The sequence below is a fragment of the Centrocercus urophasianus genome, unplaced genomic scaffold (genome assembly GCF_019232065.1).
Source record: "Centrocercus urophasianus isolate 14NV4802_14NV808 unplaced genomic scaffold, USGS_Curo_1.0 seq_10, whole genome shotgun sequence".
NCBI classification, from domain to species: Eukaryota; Metazoa; Chordata; class Aves; order Galliformes; family Phasianidae; genus Centrocercus; species Centrocercus urophasianus.
Genome location: NW_024884142.1, coordinates 41,627,488 through 41,653,126, shown reverse-complemented (window position 1 = coordinate 41,653,126; position 25,639 = coordinate 41,627,488). Strand labels below are relative to the sequence as shown.

The window sequence follows — 25,639 nt, the reverse complement described above, 5'->3', positions numbered from 1 at the left end:
GTCAGTTAGAAAGGAACTGTCAGAGACTCCTTACAACTTTCTTTCCACGTACTTTATTTTTAAACCTTTACTGGGCTTGGCAAAATGTTTTTATTTAAATATGCAAGTTCTTTGGTATAAAATTGAAATATTAAATGGTTATTAATATGGAAGTCTTACTGCTTTTTTTCTTTTTTATTGGAATTGTAGGGAGAATAAAGCTCTCATGCTTACTGTATATGTATTTACAAGCTGACTTGCCCATGTGTTGTAGAACAGTATTTTAAAATGCAGTATCTGAATTGAAACCATTCTTGCCTGCTTCTTTTTTTCTGTCTCTTCTCTTGAGGGCTTTACCATCTGAGGGGAGGGAGTAAGAAAAGGAAATGAAACAGCACCTCTTCGTCAGATAGTTCTCCTGACTGAGGAGACCAAAATAGCTGTTCTTTGATGGGGGTGGGGAGGGAGATGACACTGATGCAGCCACAAGTTTGAAAGTCAGTTGTTGCTATCCAATGACTCTGATCATTTGTGTGCTTTGTGTAGGGTATTATTGCAAGCTGCATTAGGAGTTTCTCAGATAGAAAGTGAAGAGGGAGAAATGGCAGCAACTGGTTTATGAAGTTTGTGTGTTTGGTGGTACTTACATGCAATGGTCAATTTTTCTATATCTTTAATATTATGTTTCCTGCCACCTTGTTTAAGAAACTTTTAGCAGAAAGAAAACGTTAAAGGAGAAAAGAAGGAAACGTAAAGTGAAAGATAGTGGAAGGAGTGTATGACAGGATTGGATGTTGACTCTATGTACATTTTTAGTGGAAAGTGCAGTTGCCTATGATACCTAGCTGTCTACATCTCCAGCTGCTCCCTCCCCACACCCACAAAAAGAAAAGAATCTTTTTCTTTGACCTGATCTGCGGGACTGCCAGGCCAGACTGGTAATTGCAGGCTTGATGCTGGCCATCTGCTCTCAATGTGCTGCTTTGGACATCTCTTGGGGATTTTGTAGAGAGGAATTTTTCTCAGCAGATCATTAGAATTTTTAACAATGCTTAGAGAGGGAAATGTGGTCTTGTTATTTCCTTTTTACTATGTCTACTAAAAAGCAAAAACTTAATTTCAGAATTTAATATTAACATCTTTAATTATAGAAATCTCAGGTGGATTAATTTGTGCTGATGTGTAGTAACTTGTAAATACAGTGGCATGGGGAATGGAGATCAAATACATTTTAAATCTGTTTTTTGTGGGTTTTTTTTTTTTTTTTTTTTTTTTTCCTACCTTTCCTTTGTGTTCATGTGCTTGGTCATACTTTATTTCAGAAGCATTCATTCTTTCGGAAAGTGCAAGGTTTAGAAAACAGCGTCGGGTGGTTCTTGTATTCTGTTTAAACGTTTGTGGTCTGGGGGAGCGATGGGTTTTGTCAAAGGCATGAGTTAAGATAACCACCACTGAAACTCATTTAATCACAAAAGATTTATATTTTGCAAAGGTAGGAAAATTAGAAAATGTATTGACTAGTTGAGTTTCATTGCTGAAGGTGAGAAATGCTGGTGTGTGTTGGAGGAATCTGAGAGAAGAAATCTTAGCAACCATAAATGTGGGGATGTTAGTTTTGTTAGAATAAATCTAAATTTCTAATTCAGTGTGCTCTTAATTTAAGAATTAATGTAAAAAGGTGTTTTCTCATTCTGTAATAGTTTGTTGTTGTTCATGTTTTTGTTTGTTTCCTGCCACTGAGTGCTGGGTGGGTACAGTTCAGCTTTTGAAGGAGGGGAAAAGCCCCCACAAATGTATGTAGCAGGAGGAAAAGATTTGTACATTGGATTTTTCGAAGTTCTCTTATTTTTAAACTCTTCTCTACTAGTGAACAAGGTGTGTTATTACAGTTTTCATCTTATCCTGTGCTATCCTGACTGTGTAGTTTACTCTTGGACACTGAATGCCATTAGTGTTCTGAAAAATCTCATTCTTTCTGTTAAGAAAGAAAGTGGAAGGAAGTGGAGCGTGGAGCCCTGGATTGAATTTGGAAGATCAGGGTTATAACAACTTCACTGGGGAGTTAATGTTCTGCTAGTTAAATTTATTTTTTTATATGTGCTGGTAGAAGTGGTGATGTAAGATGGATGTCTAATTGTGTCTCTGTCTCTTTTCATTTAGAAATCTGAATAAACGAGGTCTGTTCATAACCTAAAGCACTGCTGCATAGGGCTTGTTATATTATCAGTGCATTTTAATAGGCAGGACTTTTTCTGAATGCTTAAAACAAGTTGCTGTTCTATCATTTAATATTACGAGGCAGACAAGAGTCTCTGATCTGTCACTTTTACTGAACAAGTTACCTTGATAACTGATTTTAAAAAATCTAATTACTTCAATTGAATTGTAGTGCTTCTTTGTATGCCAGGGAGGCATGGTACAGGCAGCTCCAAAGTTGTTTAATATTCCTATATCAAGCCTTCTTTCAGTAGGACCTTAGCATGGTATGATGTGCACTTTTTTCTTTTCATTTTTCTTTTTACTGTGGAGTGGAAGGGGGGTGGAAAAGCTTACAAGTGTAGCTACAGAATGTAGCTTGGTAAAGGCTGAATAGAGTTTGAGGAGGTAAAATCTAATTATGAGTAATTTAGCGTTCTTGTTTTGTTTAGCATGCTGCTAAAGATAATGGGATTGAGAACGTTATATCTCCAATATTAGCTCGCTCTATCTGTTTTAATGTCAGTCAGGAAGGTGCGGTAGCAGAAGGATCCTGAGAGCTGGCATGTATACTTTGTGTTCATTGTGTTCTGCTCAGTGATTCTGGGAGATAATGGATTTTCAGAGGAAATCGTTGGACTTCTCTAAGTGGGGGTCAGTCTGTTAGCATTTGGATCCTGGCAAATAGGGGTATAAGTTTGGTGAAATATTCAGTTACTTGGTGAGAGGAAAATAATGAAGTTGGTATCATTCTTCTGTGATTTCCTTCTTCCCCACTTGCCAGGTTTCTCATTCTGAAGAAGCATCCCACCCTCTGTGTGTCAGCCTTATTGTGTTATTTGGATATTTTCTGTCCTGACGATCAGAAATGTGTGCTTCACTTTCACTTGCATTAAACTCTGTTCTTTGTAGAAGAGGTGCTGTTGTTCCTTACTACAATGAAAATGTATTTCTTAGTGGAGTATAAGTACTGAATGCTCAAATGTTGGCTGTTTATTTTCTGGCTGGGTGGGTTTTTTTTTTTTTCTGTGGAGTTCAAACAAAATTGAAACATGGGGTCTTTGAGAAGTCTAGTAACATATTACTAGGAGCGGATAGACAAAAATATGCAATTAAGTCTCCACTTAAGTGACTAAGAAATTGGCTCAAATGACTGTAGAGCATCATATGTCTGAAGAACTCAAATTATGGGTAATTTTCTCACGATTCAGTTTTCTTGAGATACGCATTAGATTTCCCCATCTTTTCTGTATTACTACCAGAAGTCCTTGAGCAACAGAAATCCCACAAATGAGTTTGCCGTTTCCCAAGGAAAGTGTAACCCACACTGTCTTTCCCAGCCAGTTCTTTGTGCACACTACTGGGACCTTATCCCCTTCCACAGTATGGAGGGACATTGGGGAGGACCAGCTCTGTAAGCAGATGCTGTGGGGTTCATTGGTGGAGTGGCTTCTGCTATATTTACATCCCAGCACCTGAAGGTCCCTGCAGCTGTCACTGGAGTTTTAACAGTCTGTTATATCATTTAATCTTCTCAGAGGATCTTCGTGATACACTTTTATCCTCTTTCCTGCCTTCTCTCTATCCCTAGGGTATTTTTTACTTGTCTTGTGAAGAAAATACATCAATTATTTAATATGCATTCATATTTACAGTGCAGCTCCTGCTACTAAAAATGTAGAACTATGTAAGCATTAGAAGGAACAGAGCTTCTAAGTAGAATGTGGTATGAAACTCTAATTTATAGACTTGTGGATAAAAAAAAAAAATACCAGGAAAGGTGACATCTAGGGAAGTTGTCTTTAATATGTCCTGTAATCTGTATTTTGGAGTGTGGTGAATATTTGGCATTCTGATAGGAAAACAAGGAGCATCATACAGTAATTCTTTTTATATTTAGGTTAGTGCCGTGGGACCTGAGCACGCCAAATTTGCATCTTTGCTAAGAGGTCTTATGGAGGATTTCACATTTTCCTTGCTGGTGTCAAATTAGAGAAAGCTTCTGGCCTGCATTCATCAGCTTGGGAACCTGGGGTCTCCTGAAGAAAGCAGGAATTACATTAGAGATCAGTTTCAGAGAACAGCATGAAAGGAACCTTTTGAGCCATAAACACTAGAAACACATTCAGATACTATTCAATATTTAATGTATGTATTCAAGCAGCATTTGCAGCTGTATCTGGAATAAAAATCGCATGACCCCACTTTAATCTTTTCCACAGTAGGCAACATAGTGCTCTTGGTGGATTACCTCTAGTCGTGTAGGATGTAGGCAGTGGGTTGTTCAGAGATTTTGCTGAAGAAAAAAAATGTTCTGGTGCTGCCTGGAGTTCTACGTTGGGATATGGCAGAGAAAACTGGTTGTATCCTCTGCAGAAATGTCTGTAAATCCCTGCTGGTTTTTTGTGTTGTTTTCAACAGATTTATACTACTGCCTATTTCTGGAGGGCTTTTATTTTATTTTTTTATTTAATAAAATCTAAATTTCTACTTTAATGCAAGTAATAAAATCTTTTTCTTGCTATATTTTTTTTAAAGTGTGGTATCTAGTATATTTAGCATCACCCTTTATTTTAGCTGTGATTTCAGTACTAACAATAAAGAATTTTGTAAAATGCTTTGAAGCAGAGTATAAAAGCTCCCTGTTAAAGAGATTCTTTTTCAGTAACTCACTTGTGCTTCTATGGTAAGTCAGATGGACTTCCTACATCAATTTTGGCATCATAAAGAGGACAGCAAGAAAAAAAAACAGTGTGCAGACCACTCTTAGATGAAGTGTATTTACTCCTTTCATCTCACTTCCTTCTTCACTAACTTCTTTCAGGTTAGGGGAAGTGAGAGGGAGAGTGGAGCTGTGACTGCTTTGTTTTTAAAGCAGTTAAAGCTGTTGCTTTGGTGTTGGTTTTTTTTTTTTTTTTTTTTTTTTTATTTTTTGCTTATCTTAAAATCTTTTTGCTCAGTCAAACTTGGACAGAAAAATTGGTGGATTCCCCCATTGGAAACACAATTAGAAAAAAAAAAAAAAAAGAAAAACAATTTTTTTTCTACTTTCCTATTAAAGGGTGGGGGAGGAAGTCTTTGTGTATCAGCTTTGGTTGAGGAAGTCTGCACTGTAGAAGTGTACTCAGCTATACAGAGGTCACTTCTTCTCCACTGAAAGGAGACAACCCTTAATTCCGGAAAATTTGTAGGTGTATACTTGGCTGATGTGAATCTATGAAAACTTTGAGTCGAGATTATGACAGAGTTCATCCGTATTTTTATATTATATGGAGCTATCAACAGGTATTAGTAGTCTTTCAGTTAATTGCAGAATTTTTTTGCTTCCATACTAGCCCTCTTTTTGCTCGTGTTGTCTCCAGATGATTTTTAAAAACCTGCAGTTGATGTTCATGTTCTCATACTGTTATCCTGCATTCTCATGGTGCTTATGGAGGTTGCTTTCAGTATGTGTCTGTGGTACCTGAATCTGTGACCTGCAGTGTTGCCATGTAGTTCTACTAAAGTTTTAGAGCACTCTAAGATTTGTGTCTTGCCTTAGGTACACTTAATTGTCTTTAGTAGCTGATTTAACCATGTTTAAAGGTTTTTGTTTTTATTACTATTTTGATCTAGAAATACAGAAGTAGCATATCATGAACTGATATTAAACAAAAGGGAGGTGGTGGAATCACCGACCCTGGGGGTGTTCAAGGAAAGACTGGATGTTGTGTTGAGGGACATGGTTTAGTAGGAGCTATTGGGAATAGGTGAACGGTTGGACTGGGTGATCTTTTAGGTCTTTTCCAACCTTGGTGATTCTATGATTCTATGAAAAGTATTTGAAAAAGAATCACAACAAGTAGGTGTGAAAGGATTTGATCATTAATGTCAGTTCATAGTGAGAGTGCACAGGCTTTCAGTTAGTTTTTATGTGGAAGCTTGAGTGAATTTAACTCCTTTGTTGGGTACCTTTTGGTTTTATTGTTCTTTGTTTTAGCCAGTAGTGAGTATTTAGAGTTGAGGTGCAAGAGGAAGGTTCTTAAATCCAAGCAGATTTTGAATTAAGAAGAATCTGTATGAAATACATTGGGAGAGTAGAGGTGAGAACATTTCCCAGGTAAATATTCCTACGTCTGAATTTTAGCTTTATAGTTGTGCACTAGAGCTATAGATCAATATAAAGAAATCTATAAGAAGTTTGTACATAGTCTGAAGAATAGTCTTTGTCACATAAAATGCAGATATGAACTTTTCTACCATATGAACTATACTAACTGAATTTGTTAGGGTGTGCCAGGCAGCACTAAGTGACCTGGTCTGAGGTTCGGCACTTGTTTTCTGAGTTCAAAGCTGCACCGAATTCAGTACTGAGCTGAAATGAACTTGTTGCTTAGGACTGTGTTTTTGTGGCTCTGTTGTAGAGATAGAGACAATATTGGTAGTGTTAGTACTGCCAGGAAGAAAAAAAAAAAAAAAGGAAAGGAAAAGAAACAACAACAACAAAAACTGGAGACTCTGTGTTTTCCTCTTGGCTGCAGAATGGTCATTGAGGTGCAGTAATAAATAGCCTTTTGATTTCAGGGTGAGATTTGGAGCCCTTGTTCGTTTTTCTCTGTTCCACTTGAAAGGAGCTCTTCTCTTTACTTTCTGTGTAACTTCATGATAAAAGAGCTAATGGATGATGCTGCAGATCACAGATATGACGTCTGAATTGTTGGAATTTTAAGCTAGTTGCTAAGAAAACTGCAGGATATGTCTCAATGCAGAAATTACCTTTTTGGGTTTTTTTGCCTTGTCTTGGCTTTTTCTATGCTACTGAAAAAAAATTCAACTTCAAGAAAGTGTATTTTAAAGGTATATTTTTATTTGTGTAGTAAGTCTTACATGCTGCTACTCAAACTTTTTTTTCTTTTTCTTTTTTTACTTAAAATTTGGCTTAAAGTTTGATCTCTTGTCTGGATATGGATCTTTGGCATTTCTGAAGGAAATTCTCTTAAAAATCCTCCTATGGATGGAGGCATATTGGCTGTGCTGAGAGGATGCTTGTATCTTGGTTTGGCTTAGTTTGCGTTGTTCTTTTTAGTTGCTATTTGTTTTTTAAAACAAAATACACAAACTTTCTCTTTCCTGGGAGATCCCCAAGTAAGCCATCAACCCCCTCAGCTTATAATAAATCGTTCACCAGCTGACCACGTGGAGGCTTTGCAGGGGTGAGCTTATTCGTATTCCTCTGGGCTATTTTGAAATTATCTTCCATTAAAAATGACTTTCCCGTGCAATTTTATGTGTGCTTGTATAGAAACTTTCCTTAGGAATTTGTTGAAAAGTTCAGGCTTTGTTCTGCTTATGAAAACAGGTACAATTTATGTAATGAGCAGCTTTTAAATGCATTTTCTAGCCTTCTCTGCAGAGAAACACTTCAAAGCAACCCTGGCCAAAAATATTAATTGTGTACATCTGGAGAGTATCTTCTGTGTATACATATTGCTTTTCTTTCTGATCTTACTGATTTGAGATTTTTAAAAACAAACAATCTAGATGCATAGGTAAAGCTGTGTATTTTTAGAGGGAGAAAGATTATTGGCAAGAAAACCATTTAAATCTATTACTTGTAATGTGAAAACATACTTCCAGCAGATAGTTTTTCATGCAGCTTTTTCTGTTTCATCAATGGTACAGATACAAAACAGTGTTTTCCATAAAGGGGATCTTGATTTGATAAAGAAGATCGTAGATTGAGTTTGCATTTTACTGTATTTTTTTTTTAATCCCATGCAGAATAGCTAGTAGTTTTAAAAGAAATCCAGGTTTTTTTAACGTCATTGAGTGATACTGTTAAGATAATAGAGGATCAGACTGATGAGCATGCTAACAGTCTACTTCTATGGGTTAATAGGAGTCTGTGTTATTTAAAAAAAGATGTGGAAGAAAAAGTTCTAATTTTAAGGTCAGTTTCTTCTTGTTCACTCTGTAGTTCAGGATTTGCACCCTCTTCTCTTTGTACTTCTCCCCATTGCTGTTCCTTCAGATGCAGAAGGAAGAAAAAGCACAGTAAAAGTGAAATACAACTACCAGATGTTAGTATTTACAAAAACTTGTAAGACATGATTATCCATAAATGTATCTCCCTGCTTGTGATCCTTACCTTACAATATTTTTATTTTCCCTCGTGATGACTTGCTGTATTATTATTATTATTGCTTATAGTAGTAGTAAATACAACTATTTGCCTTTTTTTTCTTTCTGGTTTTATTTATTCTTTTACTGGCCAGAACTATGGGCTGGCTTAATCATTACCTCTACAAATATAAAGCAGAGTTTAAAAATTAATAAAAAATAAGATAGGAATATACAACACAATATTATTTCTTATTATATGTAGTCATGTAACAATGCATAAACATACGTAATGTTGTATCTTTACTTTGTGTGTACACGTGTCTATATATAATTATGTCTTGATTTGAAGAACTGGTGATTGGGCTGCTACTCTTAAGTATACAGGGTGATTTTATTCCTGATGTGAATTTGCGAACCAGACTTGAACATCGTGTGTATATTTCTTGAGTTGTAGGAGCTATGATAAACTCTTAGTGGCACATCCTTTTCCATCAGAGCTTAGCCTATCACTGTCAATAGCTAAAAATATTTTGCATTCTTAAATAGAAGAATTTTTCTAGGCTAATGTAGACAGTGACTTTTTTTGTATGAAGTAGCAGGAGGTTTTCAGTTCTCCCGTTTATAACTTCTACTGTTGAAATGCTTAGAAATTCTGGATAGGATTATGCTTATTGTTCTAACTTATATACAAATGCTGCAAAGGAAATTCTTAAATGGATCAGGGATGCTTTCAGATTAAGCTTTTCCTTTGAGAATTGGTGTAGCTAGAAGCATTCCCTTCTTTCTCACTGTGGAGCATCTGCATTTATTCATTCTTTGCAGTTGACAATGGTGGCAAATTCTAATTTTAGTTAGCTCAAAAAGTGCATTAAAAATGTATTTGAAATGTGTAGAAGAAGAGGGAGATGGATTTGATGGGGCCCATAATCAAATCAGCTGGTGTCATCCTTAAATGTTAGGTATGTTCAAATGGCTAAAAGAACAAGTTGAAACTTTTTTTTTTTTCTTTAGACAATATTAAGGACTTGGAGATTTTTTTGTTGTTTTGGTGGAAATAAGAACTGGCAAACTTCTGGTACAGAAGTTTGATAAAAGGAGCATGCAGCTGAGATCTTGGGCTTTAACTTCTGTGTTTTAATAGGATGGTTCAAAGAATGAATTTCAAATGTCACCATTCACTTATTACTGCACTGAATGTCTTCTGGATTGTAACTGAAGAGGATGCTGGGTGGTTTTTGTAGGTTTGATGGGCATGGAGTCTTAGAAATGGTGATTTTCCTGTGAGTTTGCAAGCTATAAAAGAAAATGTGTTCTGCTGGGTGGTACTGCTTGTGGAAGAGTAACTCTTTTTTCCCTTATGTAGGCAAGGAGGAAAAAAACAAAACTTGAAAGTATCCCTTGTGAAGAAAAGTAATTTTTCTGCAGATTGCTAGTATAACTCGCGTTATATCTGCTAGTATTATTTGTGTTGTATCTGCTGTTCAGGAAATCCTTAGTTAAGTGATTCATGACTTTGGTAGAACTGGAAATGTGCTGCCCTTGTGACATATACCTTACCATTATCTTATGTTACTTTTTTTCCTCTCCATTCAACTCTCACCAGTGCCACCAGCACCAGTAGTCCTGATAGTTCCTCCCGTGGATGGCCCCTATTTTTGTTCCCAGTAGAGATGTGCTGTGTGGGAGGAAGGAGAAATATACTTACATTGCAAACCGCTTCAACTCAGATGCTTTCTATCATTTAGGCCTTTCCTTGAAACATCTCTCATCTTCACTTTAGAGTCAAGCTGCCTTACTCTGTGATGCTGTGTGGTCTACAGTAAAGGACTGTACAGTGGGCTCAGCTGGGCAAGCTTTACATGGAGTTCACAAGCGATAGAACTGCTCCAGTTTCTACTTTGCCATTTGTTCAGTGGTCATTTATTAAAGAAAAAATGTGAAGATTGGTTCTGGCCAGACTTCTGGCTTTATGGTCTTTGTTGTAACTTCTCATGCTGCTTTTCATAGACTTGTAGAATCCTTAGAATCGTAGAATCCGTAGAATTGGAAGGAACCTTTAAAGGTCATCTAGTCCAACACCCCTGCAAAAAACAGGGACATGCACAGCAAGATCAGGTTGCCCAGGGCCTCACCCACCCTTGACTTGAAAATCTCCAGGGGTGAGGCGTCAACCACATTTCTGGGCAACCTTTTCTAGTGCCTCACCACATTTACTGTAAGACTTTTTCCTTATATCCAAACTAAATCTACCCTTTTGAAGCTTGAAACCATTTCCCTTTGTTCAGTCATCGCAGACCTGCCTAAAGAGTTTGTCCCCTTCTTTCCTGTAGCTCCCCTTTAGATACTGAAAGGCTGCTATCAGGTCACCTGAGAGCCTTCTCTTCTCCTGGCCAAACAGCCCCAGGCTCTCTCAGCCTGTCCTCATAGAAGGGGTGTTCCACTCCGCAGATCATTTTGTGGCCCTTCTCGGGATGCACTCCAATAGGTCTGTGTCTCTCCTGTACTGAGGACTCCAGTGTGGATGCAGTACCTTCAGGTGAGGCCCCCACCAGCACAGAGTAGAAGGGCTGAATCTCTAATTTTTCAGTGGAAATCAGGATGGGTTATCTTGGAGAAAGCTGAAGAATGCAAAAAACCCACAAGCGCTTAAATGGTGCTTCTGAAATTTTTTGATTGAAATGGAAAGTCAGAGTAGGAAGGAATTCTAGGGATATAAATGAACATGTACTTAATTCTGGAAGGTAGCATTGTCTAGCAAAATAATAAAATGTGACTTTCTGGCAAGAGTTCTTGTTTATGGAGTCTTCTGAGAATTTCATATGCCCATGGGAATAGTGTAGCCTTCATTTACTGTAAAAGTTGAAAAATGTTATTTAGCCATTTTCTTAAATGAGTGGTGGTTATTCTCGTTGCCTGTGGTGTAACTGTAGGGCTTGATAAAGAGTCTAACAAATATGGTTGAGTTCTGTGCTTCAGGTTTAGAGAACTGAGAGACTTAGAGAATTATGGATTATTTTTTTTTCCTCTGAAACTGGCTGAATTTTAGGCTGGTTAAGTTACTTCATTTCTTTTCTGTATGCCCTTGTATAGATACATTTATGAATATAGGCAAGGAGAGTTTGTGTGCCTTTATGTATATAACAAAGATACTGTACGTTTTTTTCATAACATCACATATCTCTTTAGCCTACAATAAATGAGAATATAAATTAAAATCTTTAAATTAAACCGCAGTACAGAAACGCAGTATAAAAATTACTTTCTGCTTTTTGTTAAGAAGCCATTCCTGCATTCAGCATTTACAATTTTATTACCAATACGGTTATGCTGTTTCCAGTGTTCTAATATTTCAGTATATAATTGGGCCTGATCTGCCTACAATTGCTCGCCTACAAGACTTGAAAGGGAATTGAGCTGTGGTTGATTTATTTATTTATTTATCTTACAAGTATTTTATGGAATGTGAAGCATGCTAGTTTTGATTTCTCTAAAATCATTTGTGTCGACCTCTTTAAAGCTAAAGTGCATTAATAGCCTTCCACCACTTGAGTGATGATGGGAAGATCTGTATGTGGCTTCTAAAATTGCTACGCTTTGCGGAGTTTCAGATTTCATCGTGGTAGCTTGGATGTGGGCTAAATGCCATTACAATTTGCTATGTTAGGGATTTACTGGTACTATTAAGTAACACTGGAAAACATACATACTGCATTGCGCAAAATGGCTCTCTCATGTTTCTCTGGAGTGAAAGAAAACTTTAATAACTAACATTATTAGGGAGAATTACATATATATTTTGGAATAGTTGTTATAAGTAGATAATTCAGAGTCTGTGAACTAGTGGTTATGGAGCTGACTCTGAAATAGAGAGCAGATCCTGGTAAGCTGTTTTATCCCACGCTAGTTTTTATGATGTACTTTACTGCCTGCGTTTATTTATTATATTTAAAAGAGCAAATCTGAAATTGAGTCTAGCTTTTTACGAGTTCTGGTTTTCATTTTTGACCATGCTATGATCATAATACCAAAATTAAGGTGTTTCCTAGTAGGTTGGAGAGCAGAGGAGAAGCAGTCTTACATTGTTTTGCATGGGTCAGAGCACTCTGCTAATGTGCTTGGATACCACAGTGATGAGAACTATAAATACCCCAATGTATGAGCCAACAACTGGAAATAAACTTATAAACACTAAATTCTTTCCATTATCAAAGGCAGCAATTGAAACATTCTCTGGTCTCCACCTCTGTCTCTGTACTCACAGCTGTGCACACTGGAAAACAAAACGGATGGGCAAACACTGTCTTCTAATTTTCGTGGTCTGCAGAGAGAAGTTATCATCAAATCTTCTAAATAAAAGCTTAGTTTTGGTTGCTGTTGTTCAAGCTTGTTAGTTCATAAACAGTGAACCCCTCGTGTTTTAATGCTGCATTTCAAAGTATTAAAGAAGTCAAAGAATTTAGTACTCACAAGTCTTACAGTAGCACTTATAGCAAATCTGCAATTCTTGTGTTTAAATTGAAACCTATCTTTAGTAATGCTGGTGATGTACGTTAGGGAGGGATGTTGAACCAGCATCCCATTCAGGTGGTAGGTAATCCATCCCGGTAGACATTGAAGTACAAATCTGATTTTTATTTTTTTTTTATTTCTTTTTAGAATGATGGAGCAAACCCCAGAACTTTTCTGATGAGAAGAGAGAATTGTCTTTTCTCTGTTTTGAATGCTTTAGCATTTTTTTCATCTTGACTGACTGTAGAAATGATGGTTACAGTTCTGTTCTATTGTAATGTGAGACTGTTTGCATTTGCAGTGTGTGCTGAGTTACGTACCAGGGAGTATGGATTTGGAGGACCAAATGGTGCCTGACATGTACATAAGATGTCAGATATCTTTCAGGATAAAAAAAAACGTTCTTTTAAGTGAATTGCCAGTGAAAGAATGGGGAAAGAATAAACTGCTGTTAATTTGTGTGTGTGTGTGTGTGTTGCAGAACTTAATATTTTGTCCAGGAAAAGCCAAGGTAAAAGACTGTACTGGACATTATACAATTCTTTCCTAATTTGGTATCTGTTTATTGAGGCATGCTTCATAGCTGAAATCAGATCTTTTGTAAGGACACAAATGGCTTACAATTTTCAGAATGTTTCCAAAAAAAGTGACTTACAGGTTCAGAGGGACAGTGTGTAAACCTGATTATATAACCATCTTTGCTTTGTGTGCAGTCCACTAGCAGGTGAAAATGCTGATAACCCTTAAGATATGCATATATATTCCTGTATCATGGAAAGATTCTGGGATATAGTATTCAGATGGCAGTGGTTTTCTTCTCTGAAACTGTATTTTGTAGCAGCTTTGGACATGAAAGCAAGTATAGTCCCTCTCTGGACTGAGGCTTGTTTTTTACAGTGCATAAATTCTCCTAAGAGTGCAAGATTTAGTTCTAAATATAGTTTTAGAATTAACACAGCTAATTTTATCGGTGTATTATTCACATTTGCGCAAAATATCAGCTGTCCTCTAAGGAAATCAAAACCAAGTCCTCAGAGTGTGTGTGGAGAAGATGGAAGGCTTGGAAGAAGGTTGTTAGTGGGCATCAGAGAAATGTGAACTGTTATTTTTTTTACTTCATGCTGCAGAGAAATGAGGCATTAGAAATTGAACAGTATTCAGTTGTCAGTCTCAGTGCCAGACACAGGTGTGTCAGAAATTCAAAAGTATTTGAAGTAAGAGTTAAAATGGTGAAGGCCAGAAGAAAAGATACAAGAAAACAGATTTTTCCGCATCTGTTTATTATGTGGTAGTCAGCTTTATGGGGTGTTTTTTTGTGACTTTTTTTTTAATTTATATATCTTTGGCTTGCCACTGTCGTCTTCAGAAAACATTCTGTTAGTAGTGGGGGAGTCAACTTCTCTTCGTAATACTAAATTTTTGGTTGCTGTAAAATAATGCTGAGAATTCCTGGCTACCAGTGCTGCTTGTTGTAGGTAACAGTGGGTAAAAGCAAGTCAGGTTTACTGAGTGACATCAGGCTAACTATTTTAGTACTCCACTTCCTGTTCTCCATATGAGAAATGGAGACAATAATACTTACTTCTTAAAGCACCAAAAGTGCCTTTAGATTATAGAATAATGATCAAGTGTAACTTAAGGTTACTCCTGTGTGACCTGAACTGGGTTTCAGATGGTGACCTACTGATGACATCGTCTGATTTATTGTGGAACAGTGCAGGGTTCTCAGTAGCCCAGTTCTAGCTGAATACAAGTTATAGTAATACATTGTTCTGTTACTATGCAGGGACCAGCGTCTGAAGGTGAGAGATCTTCCCAGCAAGTTTTGTTGTTCTTGAAGCAGCAGTGGAATCTTGGGATTAATAGGGATGACTTCTGTCTCGGAAATGTTTGGTGCAAGCATACCCAAATTCTCTGAAGTAAATGGCGTGTGGTGTGTTCACCACTTCTGAGTGGCATGTAGCAGTGGCAGGTTGTCTGCATTCAGCTGCCTGGCCTGATCTGTGCCTGTGGCAGGCAGGGAGGGAGATGGTGTGCTGAGGCACCTAGTCACAAAGTGCTGCAGAGGCTGCAAGCTGTGTGCAGTGCCTTGTCTTCCTGCCTTGCAGGGCCTGCAGCCTCACTGCTGCAGAAGGAAGTCAGCAGAGGAAATGGCAGTGTACACAAAGTTGAGAGAGGCTTCAGATGAAGGTCTGTCTCCTGCATGCCTGAAAGCTGCTGCTCCAACAGCTGTTGCTGTTGGAAGGAGCTGTTCTTGGTGGCTTGAATTGAGACAAAGGGTTCATTTCTTAGTGGTGAGCAAATGGGGCACGGGCCAACTTGAATGTAGTATTTTTAGGCTAAAGACCATAAGGACAGGAGTTAAATCTACAGTAATGAATAATCCCAAATGTAGCCAAGAAGTCCGGTCTCCTTGGGAATTGAAAGTAGGAATTAACCTTTTGAAGTTAGTTGACAGTAAGCTGTAGACTGTTTATGGCTGTACTTACATATAGAATGGAAAGAATCAATAAACTCCTTGGTCAAGAATAACAGTTATATCTGCATGGAATTAAAGTGCTTGGGGGAACACTCCGAGTCAGCTCTGGTCCCTTGAGTCCCTTTTCATCACACATGCACTTCGCTTTCTCTTCATGTCTAAGGTGAGGTAGTTCTGGTGTTGTAAGGGATCAGATTAGCTCACATGAGTGCGCTGGTGTTGGAGGTGGGACCTGGAATGTTAGAGTTGCAATAGTATACATAAGTTTCCTTTAGAATTGAGAAAGTACAGCTTCTGCCTCTGTTGGTATGGGGAAGTGGAGGGATAGGTATGTTCCCATTGATGATGTTCTTCTACAGAGGATGAAAACATTTAGGGTTTTTATCTCCCTGGAGGAAAGCAGTGGATATTTTCAGGTGGGCTTGATTACTCCATATTTTGGACAGTCTTTTCCACGTGGAGTTGAAGTAACTCCAGCAGAGGGATTATCTGGTAGCTGTTGAGGTGGATAGTATTTGTAGCTTGAATATCTAGACGATTTAGAAATAAAGGATAGGTATCTTGTCATCTGTAGCATAATTTTTTTCCCTTTAACCATTGCTTTTAATGAGTGTTCCTAGGGGCATATTTGACTTCAGTGTATCTTCACTGCTTGTCGTTGAAGAAAATGGAATTGGAAGCTGTAGGCTAGGCAGCCCTCATATAAGGCAAATGCAAGTTAGCATCTGGACTTCAAGTAAAAAAAAAAAAAAAAAAACAAAAAAAAACCCACCCTGTGGCAGAAGTTTCCACTTATTCTTTCATTTCAGCAAAATGAAGTTGCTTGATTACATGACTGCTGTTCTGAAATATTGTTTTATCCTCTTATCTGGGAGGGAAAAAATAGAACCTGTTAATCTAGAAATCGTTCTACTTAGTTACATAACTGGTGCTTAAAAATAGCTTTGGATTGCTGGAAAAGAAGGATTAGATAATGCTATGAGATAGGATTTTCCTCTCTGTTCCATTTCTTTTCCTTTATGTTGAGCATCTACATTTTAGATGTTATCTTTTATTATATATATATATATATATATATTTTTTTTTTTACAATTTTGTGATTGCCAGTTGTTTGTTCCGTGTACTCTCACAGCACTATCCTATAGCCCAGCTCTGAACTGTGCGTGTGCTGCAGTAAATAGCATAGATGCTGAATGCTAAAAGTTGACAGGCCTTTAAAGAGGTACATGTGTCTTTTCATGGTGGGAGGCAGGTACTGCTGGGAAGGCAGATTGTTCAAAGGGTTCAGAGCGTTCTTGTTTATGTTGCATCTTTAGGAATCTTGGTTATATTGGACTGGGGGTGTTATTCTTTTAAATAAGATGGCAAAACATATAAAGTTTATGCTATCTTAGGAGAAAGGTGGTTCTTTCAAGACCCACTTCTATTCAAACGTGTTCAGTTTTGTAATTTAGAAATACTTTATGTAGGTTAGGCTAACCTTTGTAGATGAATTTAGCAGATAAACCTGATTCAGAAGCCCAGTTTTCATTTTGGATTACTGTTGCAACGTTGGTACCATGATAGTTATTCATGCCTCATTTCCAGTGCCCGAAATGGGCTTACCTTCTATTTTCTTCACCATCTCTAATGAGATGCTCTGTGTGTTTCAGTAACAACAAAACAAAGAAAGCCTCCCATATAGTATCATATCAGCCAATTTTTTTCATAGGCTTCTAATGGATCCACATTTTCACATCTCTAACAATGACAGAATAATTGAGTACAGTAAGGAAAACAGTCTTGCAGTAATTGACTGCTGTAATTATTTCTCTCTGCTGAATAATCTAACATGCTTCAACTGCAGCTTTATGAAGAATGTGGCACTTTGGTAAGGCTGTCCTTGTTCACAAGTCTGATACCTGCCCTTGTTTTAGAGTGGCAGCGTCCTACCTCTGTACAGCATTTCTCTCCTTTACACTCACATGTTAAATCATTTTCCATACATGAGCTTCACGTGAGTGGGATTTTTTGACTCAGATCTGACTTAAGAAGATTCTTTGAAAATGTCTTTCTCCTGGAGTTGTGGACTCTGTTGCTGATTATTATTAGCCTAGATATTGCTAGGCAAATTGTCCCTTGACAGAAATGTCAGTAGGCAGAACTATTTTGTAAAGAGTCTTAAAATATCATTTATACTCAGATCCCTTAAGTAGCCTGGGTGTGCTTGGTGCGTAGGGGATGTTTTGAGGGCTTCAGGGTTTTCTTCTGGTCTCTTTCCCTGCCTGCATACACCTCAACATTTGTTAAAACCTGAGTTTTACTACATTAGATCCTAGGATCTTTACTGTGTGACTCATAGACTCATATCTGTTGGCCTTCTTTGTTGTTACGTCCGTATTTGTTTTCCCTTGTAATTTCTTTCTGTTGCACTGGCTTGGTACAGTCTCTGAAGTCAACTGCTGCTATTAACAAAGCATTTGAAATTTTTGTTAAGTTTTATTTGTGGAAACGTTTTTGTTATTTGAGATGTGATAGTTCTTAGTGCCAGGAGCAGTAAGGAGGAAGGGAATCATTTTACTCTGTATTTCAAGGGAATGTGTGTGGTTGGTTGTGGTTTTTTTTTTTTTTTTTTTTTTTTTTTTTAATGAATAGTTTGGATGACAGATTATTCAACCAATTGTCTTTTAACTTAATTGGGAACTTTAACCTGAAGTCTTACTCTAATGGAACATAAGAGAAAATGAACACTTTTTATCAGGCATGTCTCTTTGCTCAATGGTTTTTAAACTAATGATATATTTGCTTTTTGTTTGTTTGTTTGAAAATGACATTATCTCCATCTTGTGCTTTGTTTTGGTGCTGTCTCTGGTTTGTTTACACATGTGCAAGTCTGTGAGAAGCTACATTGCTTCCCTTGTCATCTAACTCAAGTAATGAAATTAGGAATTTTGGCTCTTGAAATGACCACTGTAAATAGAGACTTGATTAGTGTTACTCAAATAAGATCCTATGAATGAATGTTGTTTTTATGTGTGGCCCATTATACCATTTAATTGCTTGTCCTTGTTCATGGAATCGTAATGGCTTTGTTAATGAGATTTTTGCTAAGACTACATCTCAGGTGTGATGGAAATATGATTTGGTGTACATGGAGGACTTGTCAAGTTTGGAACAGCCTTTTTACAGATAAAGAGGATCTGTTTTGCCCTGTTTGTCAAAGACTGGACTTCAGAAAGTATTTCAGTACCCTAATTACTCTAACTGCTTGCACTCTTAAAATAGAAAGTAAAGTAGATTTTATAGATCTGGTTCCTTGTCAGTAATGTGTCCTGAGGAAAGGTAGGGAAATCTGAATGAGGGTAGGCAACTTCTGTGATACACTGATAGGAGGACTCTCCTGTGTATGAACATAGGGAAATGTGAATAAAAGATTTTCACTATGAGTAAATAACTTTATTCTGCTCAATGACAAGGTGTAACTTTTTTGTTTGCTCAGTGCAAATCAGTTACTATGTTAAGCATCATTAACCAAACTTCAGAATGTACTTGTATCCCCCATCTGATTTCAAATTATTGGGAAGTTGAGTGTTAACCCCACTTTATGCACTAACTGGGATTTCTGCTATTTTACCTTCTCTGTTGTGTGACAAAGAGGTGGTAAGTTTGCCAGAAGGGTTATAGAACTTAGGTGCAACTTGTAGTACATGACAGATTACAAAAAATCCTACCAAAAAAAAAAAAAAAAAAAAAAAAAAAAAAAAATCCTATTAATTGATTCAGTGTAGAAGAATTGGCTCTGAGTTTGCTATATGTTTCTGTGTAACAGAAGAGTTGTGCCACTGCAGTATCTGGTGCTGGAAGCCAGTAAACTTGCTATTTTTTTTCCAATACCAGAAAGTGAATTTTCTTCTGAACACTACTCACCTGGTTTTGCTCCGCAGGCATAAATGTGACACAGGCAACATGGCTTCCTGACAGTAAGTGTTTTAGTATTTTACATACTGGTATTTTAAATCAGTATTATTTTAGTACTGATTAATGCAATTAATATGTTAAATATTTTATCTGCAGCAAGTTTTTTTTTCTGTTGTTTTTTTCTTTCTTCTTGTTGTTCATGCCCAGCACTTTAGTTCCTAAACATGATTTGTTTATATATGAGAATTTCAGGCCCCACTCTCTCATTCAGAATTTGTTAAATGCCAGAACAGTTCTCTCTAGTCTGCAGAGCTTCCATTTCTGACACAGCTTTATGTGGCACATGCTTGTGTTTATTTATTCTTTGAAAGAGATTTATTTTCAGAGACTTCCTCCATTCATTCGGTTCTTATTTCAAGTTAACGCCACTCATACTATTATATTTTCATACAGTAAGAGGGGAATGGCGAGGATTTCTGTGCAGGGGAAAAAAAAAACCTCAAACAAAAGCAAACAAACCAGCCCATTCCTGTGATTGGCTGCTGCTGCCTGGAAAGGCACCCTCTTGCTTCCAGTGTGTGATCCAGGTTGAGATCTTGCAGTATGCTCAGCTGATTGTGCTGCAGCCAGGCTAGCCCAGTATTTAGGTGGGTAGGTAGTGGGAACACAGGTGTAGCATAAACCTTGCTTTGCATGGCATGTCATCTCACAGTGTTTGTGTGTTGTATGTTTTGTGGTTTCTTTGTTGTTTTTTTTTTTTTTTTTTTTTTTTTTTTTAACCAACTTCCAAGAGATTTTAGATGTTCTCATTATTGAAAGCAGTGAAAGCAGCTGTTGAGGAAAAGATTTCCAGGAGGCAGCCATATGCTTTTGTCATACAGAAAATTTGTGGATACATCAGTGTTGTATGCTGGACCCTGGAATTGTTCTGGCTTGCTGCTGGAGTACGTGCAGTTAGGTTACACCACAGGGAATAATTTGGCAAACGTCCTGTAACGAACTTAAGAACTTTTTTACGCTGAAGCTCAGTCAGATGCAAGTAAATATGTACAATAGTGGTTTGGCTTCCCCCATCTGCCTTCCTCTCAATTAATGATAATATTTTAGTTTATTTTCCTGGATTGGAGCAGTTTATGTCAGTGTGTAGGGGGTAGGGAGTGGAGCAAAAAGGAAGAGAACGTCATCTGTTTCTAATAGTGGCATTATTCTCCATGGTCAGGGTTTTCTAATTATAGCCTGTATAAAATATCAAATTTCAAACTCTTTCACACAAGGAAAGTCTCTGTTTCCAGTGATATTAGATACACGTGCATCCCACCAACGTATACATAATAAGCATTTTGGGTTTTGATTACTAGCTGATTGTTTGGTGATATGTTGGGAGAAATAAGATATACTTCTATATCTAACAGTTTAGTTAGATATAGAAGTATATCTTACAGATGGGTACTCATGAAGTGTCAATTTCATTTTGCAGCAGGGAAAGTTTTCAGTAAACCTTTTCTGCATCTCTTGCTTTATGACTGACCACTGGGGCAACTGATTAGGATTTGAAGCAGCTGACTGATTGTGTTATGAATCTGACCTGAGAAGTGGCTTCAGAGATTGTCTTCTAAGTCTGGTAAATGTAGATGGAGCTAGTGATGTTGTAAAGCAAAAAAAAGTATAGGAAAATAAAGAGGAGGAGTCCATTAAGTTGGGATGTTGTTGTTTGTTTTTTTTTTTCTTTCTATTTTTCTAGAAGAAAGTCTCTGCCATACTTGTTCCCAAATAAGTGAAATTTCTGTGATTTAGGTATTTTGGAAAACCAGAATTGATTCTCTTGCATTATTTTTCAATGCTAGATACAGAAATAAGATAACTGAGAGGTATAACAGAGGATAGTAGGAAAGCCATATGGAAATGTTATTTACTTTTGATTCCATCTTCTGCTACTGTGTGGTAGAAATCTCGTAGAACAAATTTCTAAAATACTCTTATTACTGTGATTTAGGATCTATTGTATCAAAGGTTAAAATGCAGTGCCAATTGGATGGGTGGCCTTGGATGTTTTGTGGTAGGCGCAAAAAGGTATTGATATGATTGAGAAGCAAGTTTTGATTTTTAATCTTGATGTTCAGAGGAAAACCAGTAGCAACTTGCTTTATTTTTTTCTCCCATCTCTTCAAGTTTTCCTTGATGAGAACAATCTTAAGCATTGAAAAGCTGATTCTTGATGTATACAAACTGTGTTTGAATGCATTTACAGTCTTCAAATAAAGACTGGCTTGATGCAGCGAAAGCTGAACCATGTTGAGAAGAGAGCAGTAGTTCATTCATAACTCCTTTTGCTTATTCTTGGACAACACTTTCCAAAATGTGGTTTGAATTTTGGATCATCATGTGTGGAGCCAAGAGTTTGAAATGATGATCCTTGCAGGTCAGGATATTCTACAGCTCTATCACATGAGAGGGAAAAATCTTTTTGCTTGAAGTTGTCTTTGGCAGGATTTGGTGAGAAGGAACTTTTTTTTTTCTTTTTTTTTTTTTTAATAAACTTTTCTTACTACATGAGTTATCCAACACTGGCACAAGTTGCCCAGAGAGGCTGTGGAGTCTCCTTCTTGGACATCTTCAGAACTTGTCTGGACAGCCTCTTGTGCACCCCGTCTAGGTGTCCTGCTTGAGCAAGCATTACAACAGATGGCATCCAGATGTCACTTCCTATCTTAGCCATTCAGTGACTCTGTAAACTTACTGCTATGTCTGCAGGAGTAATTGCATCTTCTAAGCTTTTCTGTGCTTTTGAATTATCTTTCGTTTTGATGGCATTTCTGAATTTTGTGTTTTTTGTACTATGAGGAGATGTTTTAGAATGCAGACCAGTTCTTTCCAGCTGAGCCTGCAGTCAAGGCAGACTGAAGCAATATGCTCTAAGAAAATGTGTGAATTTTCTCATATGTTTCAGTGAGAGTTAATGGGAAGACCGATTAGGGCAACTTGAAAGCAAAATTGCTAGGTTTCACTTCAAAACAAATTGTCAGATACATCCAACTGCTATTGATGGATGTATGTGTTATATTTCAAGACTGAGGCTGCTTGTAGAGTTAAGAATCAGAATTGCGGATGACAAATTTAGATCTAATTTGGGAGTTTAAATTTAGAGTAGAAGAAAGCAAAACAAGTTTTTTCTATGTATGAGTAACTCATTACACCAGTAAAAATAGGAAAAGGAAGGCATATACTTCTAATTATTATTGGCCTTAATTCTAGTTTGAAGCTGGTATCTAGATTGCATTATCTATATTTTAGACCAAAAACTCTATATTGAATACTACTGTAATCTTGTTACAGAATGTATTTGAGTAAGCATACAGGTTGGGTTTCAGCTCTTGCCATTCTCTTGCAGATGTGACATTCCTACTCATAGAAATCAACACATCCTAAAGCATAGAAAGCATAGATCTCCACTGTCAAAGAGGTTGTTCTGTATCGTAATGTGCTCTGTGCCTGATGCAGGCAGATTGGCTGCATGTGGGCACACGGCAGTTTTAGGAACTTGGTGTTGCGTATCACTGTCTCCACTGCTGTGACAGCTGTTTGGCTAGAGAACCACGATTCCTTCAATTTTAAATGGATTGCATAGTATTCAGTCATTCAGTCTTTTTTGCTGTGCCCCACTTCTTGAGCAGTGTCAAGGCAGAGGACAGCTATGTTTCTCTGGAATGCAGAATTTTAAAGATGAAGTGCAGGGAGGAAAAGGGGTTTGGTCTTGCTTGTAGAGGTGTCTCACGTTTTTAGCAACATTGTGCATCAACTAGCAAAGCCGGTAGTGTTACTCGTCTTGTTCTTTCTAATATGATCAAGCTGTGTGTATTCTTTTTGGCGTTCAGTGCCCTACAGGTAGCTCTCAAGCTGTTGGTCTGTTTCAACCAAATCTGACAATTCTGTGGAAGTCTTAAAGGTGGCCACATTCTGTAACTGCTGCGGAAACAGGCAGCTGGGTAGAGGTGAGAGACAATGTGGTATAAGCTTTCTCTTTAAAATGAGAGAATTGATGGTGGGGCTGTTATTGAAGGCTTCAGCAAATATTTTCACCTCCTTAGTGGCCTTGGCTGCTTTAGGAGTCAGATGTGTATGTAAGAACCCAGTATCAGTTAAGGAACTGTTTATTATTTTGTGGAGTATAAAGCATTTTTCTCTGAGACGAGGAGTGTGCCTTTATTCCTTCAATATTTTGTGTTGTGATGCAAGTGCACTGAGTCAAAAGTCTTGTCCCAAAGAGGGAGGAGAATCCAAGCTGGGGATAAGGGATTTTGATACATGTAAGTGCTGGTCTTCCTGTCTGTGGCATGGTGTATTGGAAAGCATACACAATTAGTAGCATGTTCTGGCTTTTCATACTAACCTACTGCAGCCATCAAGCTGGGTATCCTAGCTGTAATTTCAGAGTGCTTGGTTGATTTATATAAAGTATGTGTGTAGTTCAAGAGAAGTATTAGGATTGTATCTGCCTTGCTCTGAGCAAAAAGGATCTTGAATGAATAAATAAATTAGCTCTTTCATTCTCTTATCTACTTTGGACCTGTTAAGCTTGGGTAAGGTGGAGCCATGTGACGTGGTAGGAGCTGATCCTCTAATGAGAGGATTAGGAGCTTATTTCTGGTTGTCCACGTTCTGTGATGTGAAGCACCTGCTGCTGGGGATGTGAGAGGTCTCAGGCTGTCCTCAGTCACCTCTCGTTTACCTTGATCATCTTTGCCCTTCTGTTGCTTTCTGAGCATCATCTTTCTGATTTTTCTGTTCTTGGTATTTCAGTTTGGGATACATTTAATGAACTATGCTAAACAGTTCCTACGCTGTGTCCTGTTTGGATTTGTGGAAAATACAAAACCTAAAAGGAACATAGTATTTTTTTTTTTAATTAAATCAAATCACCTGATAGAAATGTAGGTTGAAAATAGTGAAATCTGAAAAGATGCATAGTACTGACCAGAAGTTGTTATTCATCTGCCTTGTCTCAACACTTTTGTTTTACAAAGTGCATTCAGTGAATTGTGTTCCCTCAAAGAAGGAGAGGAGGGGTGTTGGAGGAACAACAAATCAGGGAGATCCTAGATTGGGTTGCCTCTATCATTTGTGTCATTAAAACCATTTTGAGTTGTAGGGGCAGAGGAAAAAAGCCTTGCCTTGTGTGTTGAAGTTGGGAAATAAACACTGCACTCTGCCCACAGTCTTAAGTGTGTCTGGAGCTTCTCTTATCGCCTTCTTAGTGCAGTACCCAGCAAAGTAAATTTGAAAAGATCTCATTCTGCGAATGAAAGCATATTGAAATCTTGAATGGTTCAGAAGACCTTGTTTTGTCAAGATACCCATTTCCTTCCATTTTTGCATTTCGCCTTGAGGTTGATGTTTTGCCCTCTGTGCACTGTGTTAGTATTCATTTTGTATTGTACTTACGTAATAAATTTTTCTTCCCAGATCATTCAACTTCAAGTGGTACCTCCTCGTTTAAGCCCAGCCGATCACTGGTTTCTATTCCCACTGCCCATGTGATGCCGTCTAATGCCAGCTCTTCACTTTCCAAACACAGGGAAGCTTTCAAGTCTGATGGCTCTAAATGGAGTACAAGCTTTGTACGGTCAGGAGGAGGCAGAAATCCAGATGCCCTAGACAATTCTCTTGACATGAAAACCGCAAGACCTGTAAGAAAATGGTCCTCCTTGTCTAAGCTCAGCTCACCAAACACCTTCAGCCAGGATGGCAGTAGTCATTCCGTGGACTCCAGAGCTGGTACAGACAAAGCTGTGTCACCACCATTAAGGACAAATGGGCCAAACTGTTTGCATGACAGCATGGAGTTGCTAAAAATTGAGGACAAGGAAATAGGGAAAAAACGGTCTTCTCTACTGGACTGCAAGTACAAATTTGAAACGTGCAACAAAGATGATTTTGTTTCAGATTCCTCGAGTAGGAGACATGCCTTAGACTTGAACTACAGTGCCTTACCCGAAAGCAAACCTGTGGCAGCCAGTTGTGAAGCTTTTGGACAGAGATATGCAACCTTGGGACAACAGGCTGTGAGTGGAGCTCCCATACAGCCAGCAGTGAGGACTCAAATGTGGCTTAAAGAACAGTTACGGGCAAATCCCCTGGACTGCAGGACTGCAGAAGAGCCCTATGGTGTAGCTGCATGGCACCTACAGCAGCTTGAAGACTTCAGGCCGGGAAGTGAAGACCCTGTGCAGGTAAGGCTACAGCTTGGTGTTTGCTGCCATCGTGTGGCATCTCGTGTTATATGTGAAGAATAATGCCTTTCATAGAGTTTTTAGTAAAACACAACAGGAAACTCAAGTCCTCTCAACCAGGTGGTGGTGGTTTTAAATGTATATTGGGGTTGCTGCTGCTTGTGTCTTAGTATCATGTGACTGCCAGCAATTTTCTTCTGACATCTGTTTGCTTAGATTCAATCTGTTGGTTCACATGAGACCAGCATCT

General features: G+C 37.8%; 1 protein-coding gene across 2 annotated transcripts in view; it reads left to right on the top strand.

Moving 5' to 3' along the window:
• Window positions 1-25,639, top strand: part of CEP85L (centrosomal protein 85 like) — a 141,495-nt gene that overhangs the window by 46,380 nt on the left and 69,476 nt on the right. For both annotated transcript variants that reach the window (XM_042811955.1, XM_042811945.1), the window contains exon 3: window positions 24,623-25,389. In XM_042811955.1, the coding sequence (XP_042667889.1) occupies window positions 24,623-25,389 (767 nt within the window). The remainder of the gene's footprint in view (window positions 1-24,622; window positions 25,390-25,639) is intronic.